The sequence below is a fragment of the Mandrillus leucophaeus genome, unplaced genomic scaffold (assembly GCF_000951045.1).
Source record: "Mandrillus leucophaeus isolate KB7577 unplaced genomic scaffold, Mleu.le_1.0 Scaffold13, whole genome shotgun sequence".
In the NCBI taxonomy this organism is placed as follows: domain Eukaryota; kingdom Metazoa; phylum Chordata; class Mammalia; order Primates; family Cercopithecidae; genus Mandrillus; species Mandrillus leucophaeus.
Genome location: NW_012101254.1, coordinates 1,819,856 through 1,841,231, shown reverse-complemented (window position 1 = coordinate 1,841,231; position 21,376 = coordinate 1,819,856). Strand labels below are relative to the sequence as shown.

General features: G+C 44.3%; 1 protein-coding gene across 1 annotated transcript in view; it reads right to left on the bottom strand.

The window, feature by feature from the left end:
* Nucleotides 1–21,376, bottom strand: part of ALK (anaplastic lymphoma receptor tyrosine kinase) — a 793,694-nt gene that overhangs the window by 562,780 nt on the left and 209,538 nt on the right. Inside the window, exon 2 of the mRNA XM_011972566.1 lies at nt 11,375–11,494. Coding sequence (XP_011827956.1) covers nt 11,375–11,494 — 120 coding nt within the window. The remainder of the gene's footprint in view (nt 1–11,374; nt 11,495–21,376) is intronic.

Genomic DNA, 21,376 nt, shown 5'->3' with positions numbered 1-21,376 from the left:
GAATAATTGCCCCTTTGGGCAGGTGGCCAAAATAAGCTGCCTAACTTCACTCTAGCCAGCTGGTCAGTAGAAACCCAGGGGGCCTGACTTCCAGCCCAGGCTTAGACGATTAGGGACTGTGGCTCCCCCTTTCTGGATTATCTCCTTAAGGGGTACTTGGCTCACCAGTCACCTTCGTTATTAATCCACAAGCTGCCATCAACATCTGGTCACTTGCTTCATAACACTAAGTACCCAACCTGGCCCCTACCCGCTCTGCCCACAACCACTGTTCATTTGTCATAGAGCCCCAGAACTTGAAATCATTCACTTCCTTTTCACCAGCCTGCTCCCTGGAATGCATCTTGGGAACCAATCACCCAATTCAAGACATCTGTTTAGCTCACTTATAATCAAGCTGCTGAGAAGAAGGGCCAAGTCTCCTTCCATCAATCAATTACACGAACACAGCCTCGGATGGCAGCGTGTGCGCACACGTGCACACTGCAGTGGGAGATACACATGGAAAGTTGAATTCTTATTTCTCTTATCAGTGACCATTACTACGTTACAGATAGAAAAACATGGCTCTGCTCTTAATCACAGAACAGAAAATTGAAAATAAATTCTTAAGTCAACTAGCTTAGCTTCCTCATTTTATAGATGGGAAAATTAAGGCTCAGGAGAGTGAAGGGACTTGGTCAAAGTGGCAAGGCCTAGGGTCTGGAGCAGGAAGAGAGTTGAGACCAGAACCCAGACTGGACTTCCAATTCAGTTCTCTGCTTGCAATTTCCAGGAAACACTCATGCAGAATATGTGTATGTGTGTTGGGTAAGAAAGTCTAACAAAATGACGCAGGCTCCAGAGGGCATGGTGAAATCCTTAGCAGTTTGTACCATTTTTCAATACGACATCTGTCTAAACGGGCTTATTCCTGAAACCAGAAGGTTGGAGATGAACTCTGAGCAACGTGGCATCCATGACAATAGGAGAAGGCCTGGTGGTTAAGGGAGACCTCAGAATATGCAGATAGACCTCCCCACTTACTCTGCTGTCTCTAAAGAGACAGGACTTGCTGAGTGTTAATGTGAACATGCGGTTCCATTCCTCCCTGTTTTCAAACACAGGAAGGTACCAGGCTGGCCGAGCACAGACCTTCTACCCTTCAGGGACTCCCAGTCCAGTTGGGGGATGAACTTGCCCACACCTAACTCTAAGAGGCCTCGGGGAAAACAGAACATGGGAGGCTCTTTGCCTGGGAGGACCGAAGGTTCACAGAAACAGCAATTGCTGGGCTACATCTTGAAGGATGAAACACTTTCAACTGATATTAAGGGTTTGTCTAGGAAGTTTGCTAAGAACAGAGGAGAAGATAAGGTTATTCTAGGCAGGTGAAGAACTGATATTGCTTAATTCGCTATAGGTGTATAAATGTTGAAGCTGAACTGCATGAATTAAATCCCAGCTCAAATACTAGTGTGATTAAAGGCAAAGTGCTTTCAAGTTCCAGAGGGCAAAACTAGGGACTTAAAAGAGTTTTAAGCCAGAGCCTTAGAGCAAATGGAGCCACGCCACCAAAACCCACCTTTTGCTGTGCACTGGGCACATTCAGATCTGTCATCATACCCTCACAATAATGCTGTCAGTTGGTAATTCTGATCACTTCCACTTTAAAGATGACATAGAGAACCAAAAGGAGTAGGTAGTGGCTGAAAGTAATACAACTCACAAGAATCAGAGCTGGGAATTCATTCCATGTCTCAGATCCCCAAGATGAGTTTTCCCCACTGTGGTTCTATGTGTTGCTTTCAGGCCGAGGCTGGAAGACCTTTTGTTGGGATGTTACAGAGGAGATTGATTGATTGATTGATTGATTTACTTTTTGAGATGGAGTTTCGCTCTGTAACCCAGGCTGGAGTGCAATAGTGCAGTCTCAGCTCACAGCAACCTCCACCTCCTGGGTTCAAGCATTTATCCTGCCTCAGCCTCCCAAGCAGCTGGGATTACAGGCGCCTGCCACCACATTCCCAGTTAATTTTTTGTAGTTTTAATAGAGATGGGGTTTCAGCATATTGGCCAGGCTGGTCTGGAACTCCTGACCTCAGGTGATCCACCCGCCTTGGCCTCCGAAAGTGCTGGGATTACAGGCATGAATCACTGCGCCCGGCCCAGAGAAGATTTAAATAGGCAATGTAGAGGCGAGTTAAAGCCCTAGGATAACCAGACCTAGTTCTTCAGTCCAGTGAACACCCTCACCAGAATCCTGTTTTTTAAGGTGCTCTCCAAGTGACTATAAGGCAACTAGACTGAGTGTGGCCATGTGTTCATCCACACCAGCAAGGCACTGACCCCACACCGAGGCAATCCGTGGGGCAGCAAAACTCTACTGGGCTGATGCAAACCCAAGGTATTCAAGGGATGAGGTGTGCAAAGCAACAGATGGGACTGAAATGTGAGAAAATATTTTGTGAGCCCTCTTATTGAGAAGAAAATGAACCCTTGCCTCTATGGTAGAGAGGTTAGGCAGGGGCTCTGCCAAGCAGATGGCCTGGGTTTGAATCTCAGCTTTGCCACTAGTCCTGGGGCGATCACTAACCTCTCTAGGCCTCTGTTTCCTCATCCTACAGATGTGGCTATTTGATCAGACCACAGAAGGCCCTGACAGCTCACAATTTCTATGAACTTCTCATAGACCAAATTATTCTAGTCATCTACCCAAATGGGCTGGTTCAAGTCCTGTGAATCGGAGCTCTCTTCTGACACAAAGTTTTGCGCCTGAGCTCTCAACAAAACATTTTAAGACGATTTTCTCTTATTTTTCTCACTCTTGATCAGTCCTTTTCCTGAACACGTTTTGGACATATGTCTTTCTAGGTTGGTTAGAAGTGCTCTGTATACGATATCTCAGATGTCCCACAGCTGTCAAAAGAGAAATTCCTCAGCTCACTCATGTCTGCTGAGTATGCTTTTTTAGGTTAAGAAAAGAAAAAAAACAAGCCTGCTCAAAGTAGTTAAAATCACAGCTTTGAATCCTCAACCAAAGTCAGTCCAGCCCATCAACTGTTCTCCCCTTAGACACATTTCTTTCCTGAAACTGATTAATATGACTAGAAATGAGAGGGCTGGTGGGAATGTCCCTGCCCTTTAATAAAACAGAGAACTTCGGGGGCTGGAAAGCTGGAGGTTGAGAATTGGGAGACCTCAGTTTGCTCCTCGTTTGTGCCTGAACTGCTGAGCAGACATTGCAATTACCTCTAGTGAGTACACAATGAGTACAAAACATGAGAGAAGTACCAGGGGTGCAAAAGGAAACAAGATGTGAATTCCTGGACGTCTAAATGCTTCAAGTCTAGGAAGAGTGATAATGCAGGACCACAAATAACTAAGACACAAGGAAAAGTGTGACATCAGAGGCACCGAGTAGCAGGGAGACACATAAAAATTTTCTCCATGAGAATATGGGGATAAAGTGAGGTCCACAACCTCCCAGACTGTTCTAATTTGGGGCTATAGTGTGGTCAGCAGCTGCTGGTGGTGAATACTTGCTATATGGTATCCAAAAGGAAGCTCTATTAAATCCAACAGCCATGTCATGTCTGCTAAAACTGAGTAAACCTTCCTATTAGGTAATGATGGTTCGTCAGACCCAGAGAGAGATTCTGCCTCCACAGAACTGACTGGAGTGTTGGGGGTACCACACATACATACAACATTCCTTCATTTAAAAATTCCTCACTTCCTTAGCTTTGGTGTTGATATGGTTTGGCTGTGTCCCCACCCAAATCTCATCTTGAACTGTAGCTCTCATAATTCCCACGTGCCATTGGAGGGACCCTGTGTGAGGTAACTGAATCATGGGGGCAGGTCTTCCCCATGCTGTTCTTGTGATAGTGAATAGTCTCATGAGATCTGATGGTTTTATAATGTGGAATTCCCCTGCACACACTCTGTCTGCCACCATGTAAGATGTGGTTTTGCTCCTCCTTGCCTTCTGCCATGATTGTGAGGCCTCCCCAGCCATGTGAAACTGTGAGTCAATTAAACTTCTTGCCTTTATAAATTACCCAGTCTCAGGTTTGTCTTTATTGGTAGCATGAGGACAGACTAACACAGGTGACTATACCATCTCCTGGTTCTCCTCCTCTCTCCCGTTTCTTCATCTCTCTCTGTTTCATGGTCCTTTTCCTCTGCTTACCTCTCAAACGAAACATCCTGGATCTCCTCTGGGTCTTCAACCTCCAATTACCAGCTTTGACCTCGGTCTGTGTGTGTGTGTGTGTGTGTGTGTGTGTGTGTGAGATGGAGTTTCGTTCTGTCACCCAGGCTGGCATGCAGAGGCACACTCTCATCTCAATGCAACCTCTGCCTCCCGGGATCAAGCGATTTTCCTACCTCAGCCTTCCAAGTAGCTGGGACTACAGGCACATGTGCTCCCAGCTAATTTTTGTATTTTTAGTAGACATAGGTTTTCACCATGTTAGCCAGGTTGGTCTTGAACCCCTGACCTCAGGTGATCCACCTACTTGGCCTCCCAAAGTGCTGGGATTACAGGTGTGAGCAACTGTGCTGGCCTCAACCTCAGTCTTGCTGCTAATAACTCTCTATCCACTTCTCTCCTCAAAGCCAAGACCTGGGTTTACAGCTTTGTACTGGCCATCTTCACCTGGCTGTCCTAAGGCATTTCAAATGTAACTTGATTACAGTGGATCTCACCATATTTCCTCCTCCCTCTAGATATCTTGGTCAACATCTTTCCTTGCCAAATGTTTCTCTTCTCTGTTCCAGTCAATGACATCTTCATCCACTCAGTTACTCAAGGTGGATTCTCCTGAATAGGAAACCAAGTGATGCTCACCTTATATCCAGAATCTCTTCCAGATTCCCCTCCTTCCCTTTCTTTCCCACCCTATGCCTCATGTGTAGGACCATGCCCAAATCCTGAGCATACGCAGAGTAACTATCTCTCCAGCCTCACTCCAGGTCCTCTACAGCCTGTGCCACAGAGCTTGACCTGTTCCCAAACACACCTTTGCACATGCATCCCTTTTGTCCAGAACACTCTTCTCATGACTCTCCATGTTCCCTAGAGTCCAAGGTCCAGTTCTGCTGCCCTAGTCTCCAAAACATCTCCCTTCTTGGGTCCTCTACAGACCTGGTCCTCCCTCCTCTGTGTTCCTGGGCCTCTGATACTGCATTTGTCAAAGAGCAGGCATGCTTACCTCTTCCTCCAGAGCTCCTTGAGGGAAGCAAACGTGCCCTATTTGTCTTTATCATTGACATGCCTAGAGCACAACCAAGCGTACACTTGGCACTCCACGACTGTTGACATCCCTTCTCCCGTTCTCTGTGTTGGTGGAGACATGCTAAGGAGGAAATGATGCAGGCAGGGTGGGGGTGCAAGAGGGCCTCCGAAGGGGGAAGTCAAGACTGAAGCAAGCACTAGGGAGCCATCTTCCCAGGAGTGAGAGCCAAACCCATGTGAACAGGAAAAAGAATAAATGAAAAGGCGGTCAGACAGCCAAGGGAGACCCCTCCTACTTTTGTGTCTTTCTCTCTCTTTCCTTGTGTGTCTCTCTCTGTCTCTGTCCCCTCATCATCTGTTTCCCTTTGTCAGTGTCTTTCCTGCTCTGTCTGTGAAAAGTGTTTTAAATGGATCTTTTCTGACTTGTTTTTCTCACCTTTGTGTCACATGGTCATTCATTCTCTTACTATCTTTTATTCTGTCTTTTTTTCTTTCTGCATATCCTTACTCAACTTGCCACCAACAGAGATAAATTGTTCATATTTATTGGAATAGTTTTATATGTCTTTGTTTTAAAGGGATATGACCAAGAGGATCATTTTAAACATGCCTCTCCTCGAAACACCTAAGCCAACTCCTTTTTATTGAATTTCCATGGATTGAGTACACTGGCTCCCAGTAGGTCAGGGCCCTCAAAGTGATAGCCGGTCCCTGATCCTTGGTCTTGTGTGACTGCCAGCATTACTGTCCCCTTTGGGACTCAGCCTTTGTGGTGAATGCATGCAGAGGTCTTTTGTTTACCAAGCTTATAGATGAAAATACAGAGGCATAAGCTAGGAGAGAGCTTGACACCCTAGCTCAGTGAGCAAGGTTAGGAAGAGAACACAAAAAGACCTGGCCTGGCAGGAGCAGAGGAGTTGGTAAGGAAGCTTTCAGCCCTGACAACAGTCCACAAGGGAGCTGCTTTTCACTGACACCAGTGCTCCTGAGGACCAGAATGGCTGTTCACAGCCAGCCACATTAAATACGTAATTTCAGAAATGCGATCAAACTGACTTCCTGCCAGAGATATGAAGCAAATCCCATACAGAGCCGGAGGCCCTTTGTGTTTTCCATTTTTGATTCTGTGTTAGGCTGATTTTTTTTTTTTTTTTTGAGAGAGAGATATTTAATTTACCTAGTCTTTTCAATCAAATAAATTGATACATTAACAGGATGGGTAGTGATGGTGGCAGTGGCAGGGAAAGTAATTAAAAAATCTAATTTTTCTTTCTAAAAGCACCAGCCCCTGAATTGGATAGATCCCCTTGGACTGGAAAGCAGACAAACTTTGAATAGAACTTTTATTCAAATCTAACAATTATTTTGTTGTGCTTAGATGTTGGGATGTTGGGAAGAATATTTTCTTTCCCAGGAGCCAATGTTCTGGACATTAGGGGGCTGGATCAGTTTCTTAGGGCAGTCATAACAAAGTACCATCAACTGGGTGGCTTAAAATAATGAGTGGCTTAAAATAATGGGTCATAACAAAGTACCATCAACTGGGTGGCTTAAAAAAATTTCTTTTCTCACAGTTTTGGAGGCCAAAAATTCAAAGTTAACATGTAGGCAGGGCCATGCTCTCCCTGAAGCACTAAAGAAGAATTTGTTCCTTCCTCTTAGCTCCCAGTGCTGCCCGCGATCCTTGGTGTTCCTTGGCTTGTAGACACATCACTCTAGTCTCTGACTCCATAGCCACATGGTGTGCACCCTATATATGCCTGTGTTTTCTCTTCTTATAAGGACACCAATCATAATGGATTAAGGCCCATCCTAATCCAGTATGGTCTCATTTTTATTTGATTGCAAAGACTCTATTCCCAAATAAGGTCACATTAGCAGGTACTAGGGCATTAGAACTTCAACATAATGTTGTGGGGAGACACAAGTCAATCCATACAGGGACCATAGTCTGGCATGGGGAGGGAGGGATGGTAGAGAAGACAAGACTATCTACAGTGCCAAGAGGATTCCACTCATGGTTAGAATGGGTTGAATTACTTGGCCTGCCTGGGATAGTCTCCATTTGGTGATATCAAGTCTTGGTTCCATAGCTACCCAAGGTCTTAGACATCAGATTGATCATTCAGCTAAACACCAGGTCATCCAGGAAGTAGGCATGCTCTCCAGGCAGGGAAAGCTCATCTTTGAAATAACTTTGTGACATGATAGAAAGAGCACTCAGAGAGTCAGAAAGTCTGGGTTCATTCTTTTCTAATGGCTCACCTACTCCGTAAATTGAAAGCACATTAATAAACTCCTTTGACCCTCAATGTGTATTTCCATAAAAATAAAATATAAAATAATTTTCATCTACTGCAATTTTGTAATACAACTTACATGAGGAAAGTGGGTGAAAAGAGTTTTGCAATGTATCATGTTTTATTTTTATTTTTTAAATAAATGAAAAGTCCCTTTCTCCTGCTCATATGGGCAGAACCTTTCGTCATTCTATTTAAAAAGTTGATGTGATTCTTCCCATACCCAGAATGGGCAAATATGACTTAAAGTTGGAAAGGATACCATCTGTCTCTGTGGCTCTAAAACTCAAGGTGATCAAAACTGCCTTTCAAAACCCCCAGTGGCCTTAATCTTTTAGCATCTGGTGCTACCTGATGGAACAGATTTTTATCTAGGTAGGTAGTTAGAGCCTAATCCTTTAGCCAAGCCTATAAATAAGTCTAAAGGCATTAGAGCTGATGATAAAAAGAAAAATAAAGTCTTTCTTTAGACATCCTCCCTCTCAAAGCCTTAGGGGAGGAATGTGCAGCCCTCTGCTCGCTGATGATGAAATTAGTGGGCGTTCGTCATTCAACACAAAGGCGAGAAAGGACTGGAATCTGATGTCAAAAGCCATAGAAGAGAATATATTTCACACAGCATATCAGGCCCCAACGCAAATTAGAAGAAATATGGGGAGGCTTCAAAAAGGTAGGTCAAACTTTTTCCTCAAGCAGATAATTACAGACTGGGGGTGAGTAAATCTTATTAGCCTCTTTCCACCTCGTCTCTTCTCATAAAACACTGGAAAGAAGAAAGCCATTCCAATTCAGAACTGGACCGCTCACCCGAGAGAGGCCTAGCCCAGTGGTCATCAGGACACCTGCAGTCAGGTTGTTGATGCTCACTGTCATTCCCCCACCCTGACGTCCCCCCACCAGAACGCAGGTGAAGACAGCCAGCCAAGCGTGGAGTTCCACGACGGACTTGCAGAGACTTGGTGACTTCTCACTGTCTGAAGGACGATCCCTTCAGGCAGCAATTTTCCAGTCAAATTTCTCAGCCCAAGTTTAAGGCCTTAAAATTAATGAAGTTGTTAACATTTCTTAAAATGTCTTTCACGGCAGTTGAAAGGTATGGATTTATCACCCGACTCGGCTGGCCTCTTTGATTCATAGACTTGTAGGCTGAGCCCTGACCAACATCCTTAAGGGGACCAGACTCTTGGCGTTAGCTCTGCCTTTAGCTTGTTCTGCAGTGGGTCTTGGGGCAAGTCCTTAACATCTGTGCTCTGAGGTCAGCCCACTGGGGACACTTGGGCTTAGTTGCCTATGGAATGATTTCTCTGGTCTATGAGCACTGAAAGGGCAGGGCCAACCCTTACCTGTCTTTATATTTGCATCACTTCCCACATCAGGCACAGGGCCAAGCACACAGAGATGATGATGGTGGTGGTAATGTCTTCATAAGTCTCAGCTGAATTAAATATGGCAGAAAGATGTAAAGCCTCTGAAATGCCCACCATGATCGGTTAAGGGACCACCAATGCAGAATAAGCTCCTCCTTCCCCATACATCAATCGCAACAATGGTGATGACTTGGGTACTCTTACCCAGAACTTGGGCAGTAACTGCCAATGGTTTGGGTCCTCTCCTCTGCCAAAAACGGAAATCATGAGGATTCCAGGCCATGAGGATAGTTTGAAAAAGATCTTGGAAAACCTCCAGATTGATTCCTTTGCCCTAAGGTGGCATGGCATTTCACCCTCATTCTACAGATAAGGAGGATGAAGCTCAGGGAGCACCAAATGGGTTTACCAGGGCCAAGTCGTGGGTTGGAGGCAGCTTAATAAGCTTTCATGGTTTTCTTCTTTTGACCTGCAACCTCTTACAAGATGCTCCACAGGGAACAAATATGTTGCCCTCTGCAGAATGCAGGGGGTAGATCTGTCTTTTTTGGGCCTTCCGCATTTTATAAAAATTGTTCTCCTGTAGAGATACTGAATGACTTTGGGAGCAAACTCAAAAATATTACCTGAAGACCAGTTGTATTGCAAATCTGGTTACAAAGCATTAACAACGCAAAGATCCAGATTTCAATTATTTATAGATACCTGCCCTTATCATAAGATGACACTGAGTGTCTGGCTTAAATAAAATCAGGAAGTAATTCTTATCTGGAATCTCCTGACGACCACTGATCTTTCTCTCCTGCGAGGGCTGCTTAAGAGTCACAGGAAACATGCCAGCACAGAAGATAATTCTAAACTGCCCTAGGGTTTTTCATGGATTTTTTTTTTTTTTTGGGTTAAAATATGGTACAGAAAGGTACAGTTAATATGAACCAGGAGCATTATAGATGAGAGGACAGCAGGCTTTGGACTGGAAGCTTTTCTATAGCGAGTGGAACATCTCTGTTAGGTACCTTTGAAATAGCTTAGGCCGAGGGTATAGACTGCATGGAGGAATAGGTAAATATGCCCAGAAGGGAATCTAGAACTCAGTGCTACACTAGGTTTATAAATACTTAATTGAATTAGGCCTGATGAATGAGTTTCATCTCTGGAGGCCTTTTGCATTCATTCATCATAAATATGAGGCTGGTGCAAAAGTAATTGTGGTTTTGCCATTGAAAGTAGTGGCAAAAGCCACAATTACTTTTGCACCAATCTAATAAGTCTTTATGCATATCTTCCATGTGATAGAATAAAGTGCAAAGCAAAGCTTAGTGCCTGTCCTTATGGGGTTCACCCTGGAGGAGTTCAAGAGAATTAAAATGTTCATTTGGAAATGCTTCTTCTCTCCTCTAAATCTCCTCCCTGCGGAGACCCAGCTACTATGAACTGTTTGAATGAGCACAGAGAAGGAGGAATCTTATACCATGTAAAGCAGCCTCCCGAGGGCTCTTAGGACAGGACCTACCAGGCTGTGTAGGTGGCACCTGGGAGAAAAAATGAAAGTAGGGAAAGAACTCTGGCTTGGTAGCTGGAGACGCCACTCTGTGTGATCTTATTAAACTTAGTTTCTGCATCTGTAAAAATGTAATTGGACCTGGTCTCTTTATGTCGGATGCTGTTGCAGAATCAAATGAACTGAAAAAATATCAAAGAACATGTTTGGGAAACTTTAAGAAGCCTCCCAACTGTAAGGGGCCCTGGAAGACCTGTGTTGCTCATAATAATAATCCCCTCTTAAGAGATTGTGATTGTTGACTGGGCACGGTGGTTCACTCCTGTAATCCCAGCACTTTGGAAGGCTGCGGCCGGCAGATCATGAGGTCAGGAGATCGAGATCATCCTGGATAACACAGTCAAACCCCGCCTCTACTAAAAATACAAAGACAAAAAAATCAGCTAGGCATGGTGGCAGGAGCCTGTAGTCCCAGCTACTCAGGAGGCTAAGGCAAGAGAATGGTGTGAACCTGGGAGGCGGAGCTTGCAGTGAGCGGAGATCTCGCCACTGCACTCCAGCCTGGGTGACAGAGCAATACTCCATCTCAAAAAAAAAAAAAAAAAAGAGAGAGAGAGATTGTTAGAAACGCTGTGGGTTAGAACCAGAAAGCAAGCCACAGTCAAGATGCAAATAAGCATCTCCTCCAATGATTGATAAGGGGATGGCTGGAATACTATATACCATAAAGGCTAAGCGGGAGGGATATGGCAGCAACAAAACCCTTGGCTCCCATGAGGATACAGAGCGCAGCTGGAACGGCCTGGCTGGAATGCTCCAGTGGGTTGAGTATCACTGGGAGACAGAGGGCTCAGAAAGACTTCTTTTGTATGTAGGAAACTGAGGGAATCCCCTGGAGCACTATGAATCCCAAACTGAAACTCACAGAGTCCTTATTACGAGATGGTGATGGTGCATCACAAGTAACTATTAAACATATACTTACCATATCGGCTGCGATGAGACAGGAAAGGGAAGGAGTCTTTCATTATCCAGGTGAGATTCCATGTAAAATAATCAGGAGAAGGAGAAGGTATGTTTGTTGGTGACTCCAAGGAGCTATGACCTGGACATAAAAACAAAGAAAACACTGATCCATGTGCTCGGGGTGTGTCTTTTAGCTGTCACTAAGTATCAGTGAAAAAGGAAGTTTATGAGGGGCTTTCATGACATCCATTGGAAAGATGAGGGGAAAAAATGAGCCACTAGTAGACTGAGTTGATCTCAGGACCCTGATGTACATTTTCTACCAAGGGCAGACAGATCTAAGAGGTCTGAATGTTCTGACCAAGGCCACGCTGAGGAGCTCTGGGAGATGAACTAGAAGCCGGGGCACTTAATGGCTTGGTCTGAGAGTTCTATCCAAAGTCTATTCTGTCTATAATAATTTGTGCAGCTTTATAGAGAACTCCAATTCATCTCATCCAGATAATGCCTCCATCCCTACTTTATGTTCAGACTTGTAACTTCATCTAATGTTGTTTGCTTAGGTTATTGCCTTATCAATGAGAGGGTTGAAATCACACTCTGAAGTTATGAGTTCTTAACAATTATGTTATTTTCAGGGTTGTGGGGGAAGCTAGCTGACTGGAGTTTTCTGAAAGACAAGAGGCCAGAAAGCCAAAAGGATTAATGCTTCTGATTTGCATGAGAGAAAGAAGGCTTGAAAGAAAAGCAGCAGAGAAGCATTATTCCTGTCCTTAGCAGCACCTCAAGTGGATTTTGTGTGGTGAAAAGTCATTACAATATATCTACAAATCAAATGATCACACACTGCCTGCTCTAACACAGTGCTTCCCAGAAAATCCCAAGCTCAATCACTATTTGCTAATGTTTTATGGCAGACAAAGCCTTTTTTTTTGTTAAAGAAGGAAGGATTTGAGAATTAGTTCTCTTTCATAGATAGATGTGTCGCAAGACTGAGTGTAGGGAGGAGGGAAGGAAGGAAAGTAGCATTTCTTCTGTAGCTTCCCCGGTACAGGCGCCATGCTGGAATCTTTACCTACATAATGTCACATGATATTCACCATGGCTCTCTGAGATAGAAATGATCATCTGCATTTTACAGATGCATCAACTGAGATGCAGAGAGGCAAGTGATGGAAGCAGGAACTGAGCCCAGGTTTGCCTTAGATCAACAGGCCATGTTCTATGGAGAATGGGCTGATCTGCTACTCTGGTGGTAACTGTTAACCCACTTGGAGGAAGTCTGTGAAGAAGAAAAGGAGAAGAAGAGAAAGAAGAACAGGCAGGCAGGAGGAGTAGCGGAGGCATTTTCCCGGTCTGCCTGCTCTGCAGTTTCTTCCACATCACCCCCTGCACCAGCTCTGGCAGGTTCTGGTCTCCTACTTCTAACTCCCTTTTAGTATCACACCACTTCACACACTTGAAGGAAATCTGTGGCCTGGGTACCCATGGCAGTCTCTTGTTTCCAGACCCCTCCACTATTTTACCTGCAGGGGCTGCCCTTAGGTGATGCTGATTAATGGTCCTTGTGCCCTGCAACTGGAACAGGATGGGCATTCCACGGTCTCCTTCCTAAAAACCATTTTAATCGCTGCTTTCCATAGATCTGAGTTGGACGTGCTGGCTCCTGGGTATCTAGGAAAGAATTTTGGCTTTTCTCTTATATTTGGTCTATAGAGATTAGAATGAAATTGATTGGGGCCAGGTACATCTTTCTGCAGGATTTCTGCAAAAGAGCTCAGAGGAAAGGCACTGAAAGGGGTGAGAGCCTGTGCTCGGAGTGCAGAGAGAAGCCGTCTCATTTCACCTGCACATCAACTCTGCTTCACAGACAGGCAATGGGCCTCAGAGAAGTGAATGCAAAGCCACATAGGGTTATTTTGGGTGGGGTTAGTTTATTAGTCTTTTAAAAAATTAGTATGTATTGAACACGTATGAACCAGATATGAAGCTGAGTGCTTTAAATGTGTGATTTTGTTTGCTTCTTACAGTAACCTTGTGAATAAGTTTATTTGTCCACATTTTGCAGCTGAGGAAATTGAAGCATAAAGAGGTTAGTTACCTCGACTATAGCCACACAGCCAGCAGGAGACAGGAAATCAGGGTCAAAAGATTAGATCAACTGACACTGAAGTCCAAGCTCCTTTCACCACTCTGCACAGGCCACAGACTGGTGCAGGGTGGCCCTCAGCTCTCCACAGGGCCTGGCAGGGCCCCCACGGCACAATGGTTGAGGTCGAAGGTCACCACCGAGCATACTTCAGAACAGGGCAAGTGGGAAGGGTCTGGGAAGATTCGGACAATCAACTCCCTGCAGTGACTCCCATGTGAATAAAAATTCGCTTAGACTCTAGGTCTGAGTCATCGGCTAATCTCAAATTTTAAGTAGCTCTGAAGTGACAGGAAGACTAAGCCTAGGTTATACTTCCCTGTTTCTAAGTGATGTCATTTTTCTGAACCATTCAGTTTGGGAATGATAGTAACTTCTTCCTGGATGTGAAGAACCGAGCAGATGGGGCTAGAGTTCAGGAAGCACTTATGAATCTGTGAATGGGCACAGAATGGCAGATAACTTTAATATGAGTGAGGACCAGACAATATATTCAGGAGTTAAAAAAAGAAAAAAACTTTCAAAAGGAAGGGCTCTGAGGGCTGGGTCATGACCCAGCAAGGTAATATGGACATCACTGCAGGTCATCCCTTCAGAGGCCTTTTATATCACAAAACACAATAACTTGCCAGGCATCCACAGGGTTGAATATTGCAGGGTTGAAAAAAAGCGTAAAGTCTTATCTTGCCCTTACAGGAACTCCTAGAATTTCTTCCTGCCAGTGGGCTCACAGGGTCCCTAAACTTACCCCTCAGAGTAGGGAGGGCAAGTGATAAGCCGGATGAGGCTAGGGAGCTAATTCAGGGGTCAGCTAAAAGGCCAAGACTCCCCACCTGAAAAGTCAAGGATCAAGGAAAGCAAAGCCCACGTGAAGGCAGTTGTTTGCTCAAATCAGAAGCATTGGAACAGAAATGAGTGCTAGTCAAAGTTCATAGAATACACATCAATGTAGAACATAACAAACAAAATATTTCTGCATTTAACAAGTGCAGGGTCCAGAGACTGTCTGTTCCCATCACGCTCTTTACCCTTGCCCTTCCCAACCACTGCAGGGAAGGATTTTCTAGCAGAAAGAGAAGCCAAGCCATCAGAAGCAATCCATTTAAGCTAAAGAAAGCCTTGTGTTTTCAGGGTTCCACTCTGAAAATATGAGGATCCAGAGTGAAATGGGCCTCAATGCAGACGTATGGGTGAAAGTATGAATGCAGACCAACGGGCTCAAGTAGAGTGACTCTTGGACCTTGGGAGATGAAGTGTAGAGGAGAAAGGAGTGGGGAAATAGGAGTAGGAGTTTCTAGGTGCCCAAGTGAGGCAGACAAGCGAAGGCCTGAAGAGAAATGAGGAAGAAATGCACCTGGATTGAGGGCATTATTGATTCGCTGGTGACACAATTGTTGTTGTTTTTCTGATGATTTCTTAAGCCCTTTCTAGGCACTGCAGGGTATCAAGGCAGAGTGAAAACCTCAAGCTCTTGATACTCAGCATTTTTCCCTGTGTATCATCCCCGTAATGTCCTTAGCTTCAGCTCCAGGGCTCACCTCTATCATAATTCCATTGCACACAATCTCAACTTCTTTGCCTCTTTCTTTACAATTATCCTGGAGCAGGTGGATGTGGTAGTGGGAGAAGAGGGGTAGAGGAACACACAACAGTGCTGATGGGCCTCATTTTAAATTCATCACCAGAAACCTCAACCTCAGGATGGCCCAGGAATCCCACTGCCTTCCCTAACTCAGTTCACTCTATTTCCAATACAACTAGTGGAAACTTCCTCTTAAGTTCTCAAACCTCCAATTTCCCATATGCTTCCACATTGTCAGCGAATGAATTTGTTTCTTAGCTTGTTGAGAAAAGAGAAGCAATCTACCCACTCACAGGTATCAGTGCCTTCTCTTCTGTTGTAAAGGATAACAGTCTACACTCTTAAACAGCACCAGCCTCTTCACTTAGGTGCTAGTCTCGTCTCTTCTCAAGGGATCTGCTATTACAATGGTCCTGTATCAACAATTTTCCCTCTCTGCCAAGTCAGTCACACAAATATGCACCATCTTATAAAGAAAAAGCTTCTTTGACTGTCACACTCTTCTCCAGTCATTGTCCCTTTACTCTGTTCTTCTTTACAGCTAAATCTATTAAAGGATTCGTCTTTGCTCCTGTCTCCTCCAACAAAATCTAGATTGGCTTCACTACTCCAGGTCAAGGTCGACAACCCTAGGCTGCAAATACATTGAACAACTCTCGGTCTTTGTTTCACTAGACCCCTCAGAAGCATTTGTCCCTGCAATCACTCCCTGCTTCTTGGATTTCTTACATCCTGGTCACCATGTAGCCTTTGGTTGCCTCCTGCTTCAGTGGGAAGATCCTCTTTATTCTTTTTTGCCAGATCTTCCTCATTTTCCAAACTGTAGAGGAGGAAACTTCTCCTTTTCCAGCAGCACTTGCTTAGGAATTGTCATGGCTGAGTGTTGTATTTTATCCCAGTGGTTCTAACCAGCTGATGATCAATGATCATGAGTTTCAAGTGACTGTGGGACACCAGACCCTTCCTGTACCTAACTGAAGACTCTTTGCTGACCAATGAAGGGAACTTGTTTACCCACACTCACACAAGCCTATGCATTCATTCATTCTCTTCAGTTCAAATAACCGATTTTTAATTCCAAATAACCAGAACAACATTGTAGCCCTCTTTGTAAGGCTTTTACAACTCTGACTTTTCTTACTTGGAAAACCATGCAGTGAATTTCTCTTTGCCTGACATGTAAGTAAGCTTGTCTTAAAAAAAAAAAAAAAAAAAAAAGTCTGTGGGATCTTTATTTTATTATTTGACAATTGTTAAAAGTTGGAGAACTTGGGCATTTTCTGCATCTAAACTTTCTCTCAAAGTGATCTCACCCAGTTTCATAGCTCTAAATATCATCCACATACTACTGTTACCAAATTTGTGTCTTCAGCCCAATCTCTCCCCTGAACAACAGAATACACATCCAACTGCCTGTTCAAAATCTCCACTTTATTGCCTGATAAGCATCTGAAACTTATCACGAGCAAGCCAAAAACTTGACCGCCCTTCCCCTAAACCCCAGGCGTTCCCCATTTCAGAAAGTGTTACCAATACTCACCGGGTTGCTCGGGCCAAAAACCAATAAGGAATTCTTAACTTCTTCCTTTTATTCACCTCACATCAATTCATCGCAAATCTTGATGACTCTACTTGAATTTTACCCCTTCTCATCTTTTCCCTCCTCACCTCTCTCTGTTATTGCTATGAGCTTCCACAGGGGTCGCCTTCAGTCTGTTCTCTATGTGGCAGTTAGATTGACACTGCAGCCCCTGAAATAGCTTCCAAATTTCTTGTCATAGCGTAGCCCGTAAAGGCCCCACAGGATCTGGCTCCTGATTCTGTCTCTAACCTCATTTGCAACCATTTTCCCTCATTGCTGGAGCTCAGTCCCACAGGTCTTCTTGCTCTTCCGCAAACTCGCCAAGCACATTCCCACCCCAGGGCCTTTGCACTGGGAGTTCTCTCAGCTGAGGAAACTCCTCCTATTCACAGGTACATGGCCACTCCCTCTCTCTGTCCAGGTCCCTGTCCATAGGTCACCTCCCCAGAAAGAACTTCCCTGGTCCTCCTGTTGAGAGACAACTCCTTGTAAGCCACTCCCATCCCTTTGTCCTATTTCTTACACATATATGTGTTCTGTATATTGGTTTATTCATTGTGTACCTCCTGCACTAGTCACTGCTATGTCTCCATGCCTGGCACACAGCAGGCACTCAATAAATATTTGTCAAATAAATGAAACCAGAGCCCTGGAGAAAGGTATTATCTCTGGCACTTATTAGCTGTTAACTTCAGGCTAAGCACACACTCTACCAAACCTCAATTTTCTAAAAATGATGATGAGAATAAGAATGGGCATACTCTAAAGATTCTCAGGGTTTTGTAAGGGTCAGATGAGACAATGTGTGCACGACATAGTCTTTCAATATCAGTCATGCCATCCTTATAATTGTATATTCTTATCTCTGTTTTAGAATCCAAAATGAGGGGGAGTCTTTGTCCCTTTCCTATATTTGGATCATCTTGTGTCAATAATTACAATGTCCAGAAATCAAAAGTGCTCCCAGAGAGCTGCTTCTCTATTATTCACTAATCATTAACTTTGCCAACTGTACATGATCTCGACTACCCAAATTGCAGCCAATTGGCACTGTGTATTTCCAATCTTTATTTTTATATGTCTCACTGCATGTCTATCTATTCCTAAGCCAATGTACATAATATATCATACTTGTGTCAGTATAAATAATAAAGAGCTATGCATGTGTGATGGTTATTTACATGAATGCCCCAGGCTCACTAGCAAGCATGTTTTACAAACCTACATCAATAAAATGTAACAAATGCTTCCATTCTAAACGCTCTTTGGAACAGTTCCTACCTTGCCTGTAGATGCTTTACTTATTTATTTTCCTTCCAACAACAAAACAATCAGTGACAGTCTGCTTGTTTTCCCCCCTTATTTGAAAACACACTTAATAATGCATTCTTTTACAATGATTTTGTGTCACACAAAGCAAAGCTTATTGTGGCCAAATAAATAGCGGTCTGGATGTCAAATCAGGCACAGCTCTCAGAGAATACAGGGCAGGCCTCTTTTTGGGACTGGCAGTCCAGGGGAAATGGTTTGGGTATTCACTAGGCTGAGCCTGCACCTGTTCAGCAAAAGAAACCTCAGTAAATTTACATGACTCCTAGAGTTAGCGGTGATGGGCGATGTTGTTAATTTAGTCTGAAAAACTGAGATGTGATTTCAGAGAAAAGAGAGAGTTTGCAGATGCACCATTTGTCCTACACATATAGCCCTCCCCATACCTTCTCTAGGCCTGGGAAATGAGCGGGTTGAACTCACTGGTTGCTAAGGTCCTCTCTGGTTCATACGTATTCGGTTCTCTACGGTTTGCTTTCACATTTTCTTCCAGCTGGCTCATTCAGAAGGGAGCTATTAGTGTCAAGGGCGGAATTTGGATGGAATTAAACAGCTCCCACTCCGCCTCACCTTTCTCTAAGCCCCATCCCATCCTGCCAGAGATGTTTGTGCTCTTTCTTGGTAGCTCAAGTATTGAAGCAAAAATTACACTCCTATAATATTCTCTTGTACTGTCAAAAGTTAGAGTTTCAGCATGCATTTCCTGCCTCCCCAAGAGGACCCATGTATAATTTCTGTGCTCATTCAATGGTGAACAACCTCTGCCAGCCAGCGAAAGCATGTACCCCTTCCCAAGGCACAATAGTGAGGAATGTTAATAAAGGAAATTGTTATCCTGGTCCCTGCCCTTAGGGACTTGGTTACCTGCAGGGTATCCTATACCAAAAAAAAGAATCACAAAGAGGTTGCTCCAGAAACGGCTAAAGCATATAAATTTGGAGCCCAAACACTCTGGCCACTGTTTGCCTTTTCAACCTTATTTCCCATTCAGAATCCTTCCTTTCACATTCTATCCCATTACACCTTAGTCTCCAAACTTGCGCCCAAGCTAATCTCTGCTTAGAACATACTTCTCCAACCCTGCTTTCCTAAATCCTACCCCTTCTTAAAGAGCCAGTTCAAATCCCTCCTCCTCAAGGTCCCCGTCTTTCCTGAGCTGGACACCAAAGCAGTTGAGTTGGGATTCGGGTTGTGTCAGAACGAAACTTGAACTTGGGCCCTGACCTCCTTAACCACTTAGGATAGTGGTGTTGAGGCCATTCAACAAACATGTTAATGATGATGGATTGTAATTGTATATTAATTTCACTCACGCAACTTAAGTTTCAGGTCTGTTGTTTAGGTTGATTTCTTTTCTTTTTTGGCTCATTGATTTAGAAAAAAATAGGAAATGCATTTCACAGAGGCTGTTTCTGGTTTGGTGTCACGTAGGACATGCTTTGCAGGGGCAGGGGCAGATCAAGGCATGGACTTATTTCATCAGTTGAGATACCACGTCTATGCAGGTACCAGTGACTCATAATTCAAGGCCAAAGTCCGATAACAAAGGCCATGTGACAGCTGATGTCTCCTCTTCAGAATCTGTATCTCTCAGAATTTGATAGTACCAAGTCACTGCATTTTTACCTTTCCAGAGACGATTTCAGCATCCCAAGCAAGCAGCTCCTGACTCACCCACAATGTCTCCTTTGGCCCTGAACCCCTGCTGCAGGTGTGCTTGGTCACTGGCCCTACCTACTAGCCAAGGTGGACTCACACTGGCTTTTGGTAGCTGTGGAAGACTAATGGGCATTTTTATTTTACTAATCCAAGACAGCAATATAGAGGATATCACTCTCCAGATGGCCTGATTCTTAACACACCCGCACCCCCTACCCCTGTAAGACCTGAGTGCTTCCATTAGCAGGGCAATATGACTATCTGTTTGGGTCCATTTCTGTGGTTTGCTTGTACTCTACTCTTTATGAAATTTACTCCACTGTGATCTTAAGCCTATTTTCTCCCCCACAATATGTTGACTGGAATAATAATCAAAAGGAAGGCTTTGAACTGCCACCAGGCCTTTCATCTTGTGATCTCAGAGAGCTTTACCAAGCACTAAATAATTAATGTACTGAAAGCGACACAAAGACACAAAGACAGGGCAGCCTGGAAAACCAAGTCCATGAACAAAAGACCTTTTTCTTTTGGAGTGAGAGAGTCCTGGTAGGGATAATCACCCACCAGCAGGCCTAGGAGTCCAGACATGTTGGACAAGAGACTATGAACTATCCAAGAACAACTGGCTCTTCTCTTGACCTGATGTGTCAAGTTAGGAAGTAACGCTTGCCAGGATGACTCCTGAAATCATGCAGTGAGTGCCCTGGGCATAGTGTGACCCACTTTCACAGGAAGAGGGAAGCTCCAGTGTGGAAGAGTGGATTGTAACTGTGTACACATTCACCACGACTTAGGGCTCCCTAATGCCTTTCAGAGGCATCCACTTTTGTGATCCTTACAACGACCTTGGTAGTTAACCTCTTTTACAGATGAAAAGATTGAGGCTCAGAAAGCACAAATGCCCAAGGTCACATTGCCAGTGAGTACTAGGATAGGATGTATGACTGCAGACCTCTGATGTGTGGACCAGCTAGGAATGCCACTCTACAGTACAAACCCCTTGCAGGTGATGATTCTCCTGGAGAACAGGGGTTGGGAATTAAATACAGCAGAAAGAAACTGACCAGGTCACAGATGCTTGCTGCTTTCTCCCAACTGAGGACAATAGATCCCTTTGGGTCAACCAGGAAGTCGAACTAGAAACACACACCTTCCATCAGGGCAGCTGGCTCTGCGGGGCCTCAGGCTCAGCCACGACTGTTTCCATGGCAACCACCACAAGGCCTGATGCCTGGATCCTTGAAATTGGTCCTTGGCTTGTCCAAGGGAAGATGCTTAGGGTGAGGGGAGAAAGAGGGACAAAACACTTTCTCCTAACTTCCAGACCTTTCAATCCCTCTTTATTTGTCACCCCTGTCCTTTCAGGATAAAGAGTCTATCCTCTAAGAAGCCCCAGTTCCAGATGCCACTTATTCAGCGCAAAGGCCCCTCACCATGACTGAACTCATTTCCACAGATAGGCTGATGTGCTAGAGAACTGTGTTCTAGGGTACAGCGGTGTTACTGCGTGACCTTGGGTAAGCTGTTTAACCTTTTTCAAGCTTTGTTTCTCTGCATATAATACAGAACTCATCATGCTTTCCCAGCCAACTTTCCGGATGCTCAGAGAATTAATGAGACAGTATCTACAAAGCCTCAGGCTCTTTTGAAGAAAGGTACACTAGAAATCCTTGTGCTTTTACTAACGGGTGTTGGCATGATGCCATATTTTAAATCACTC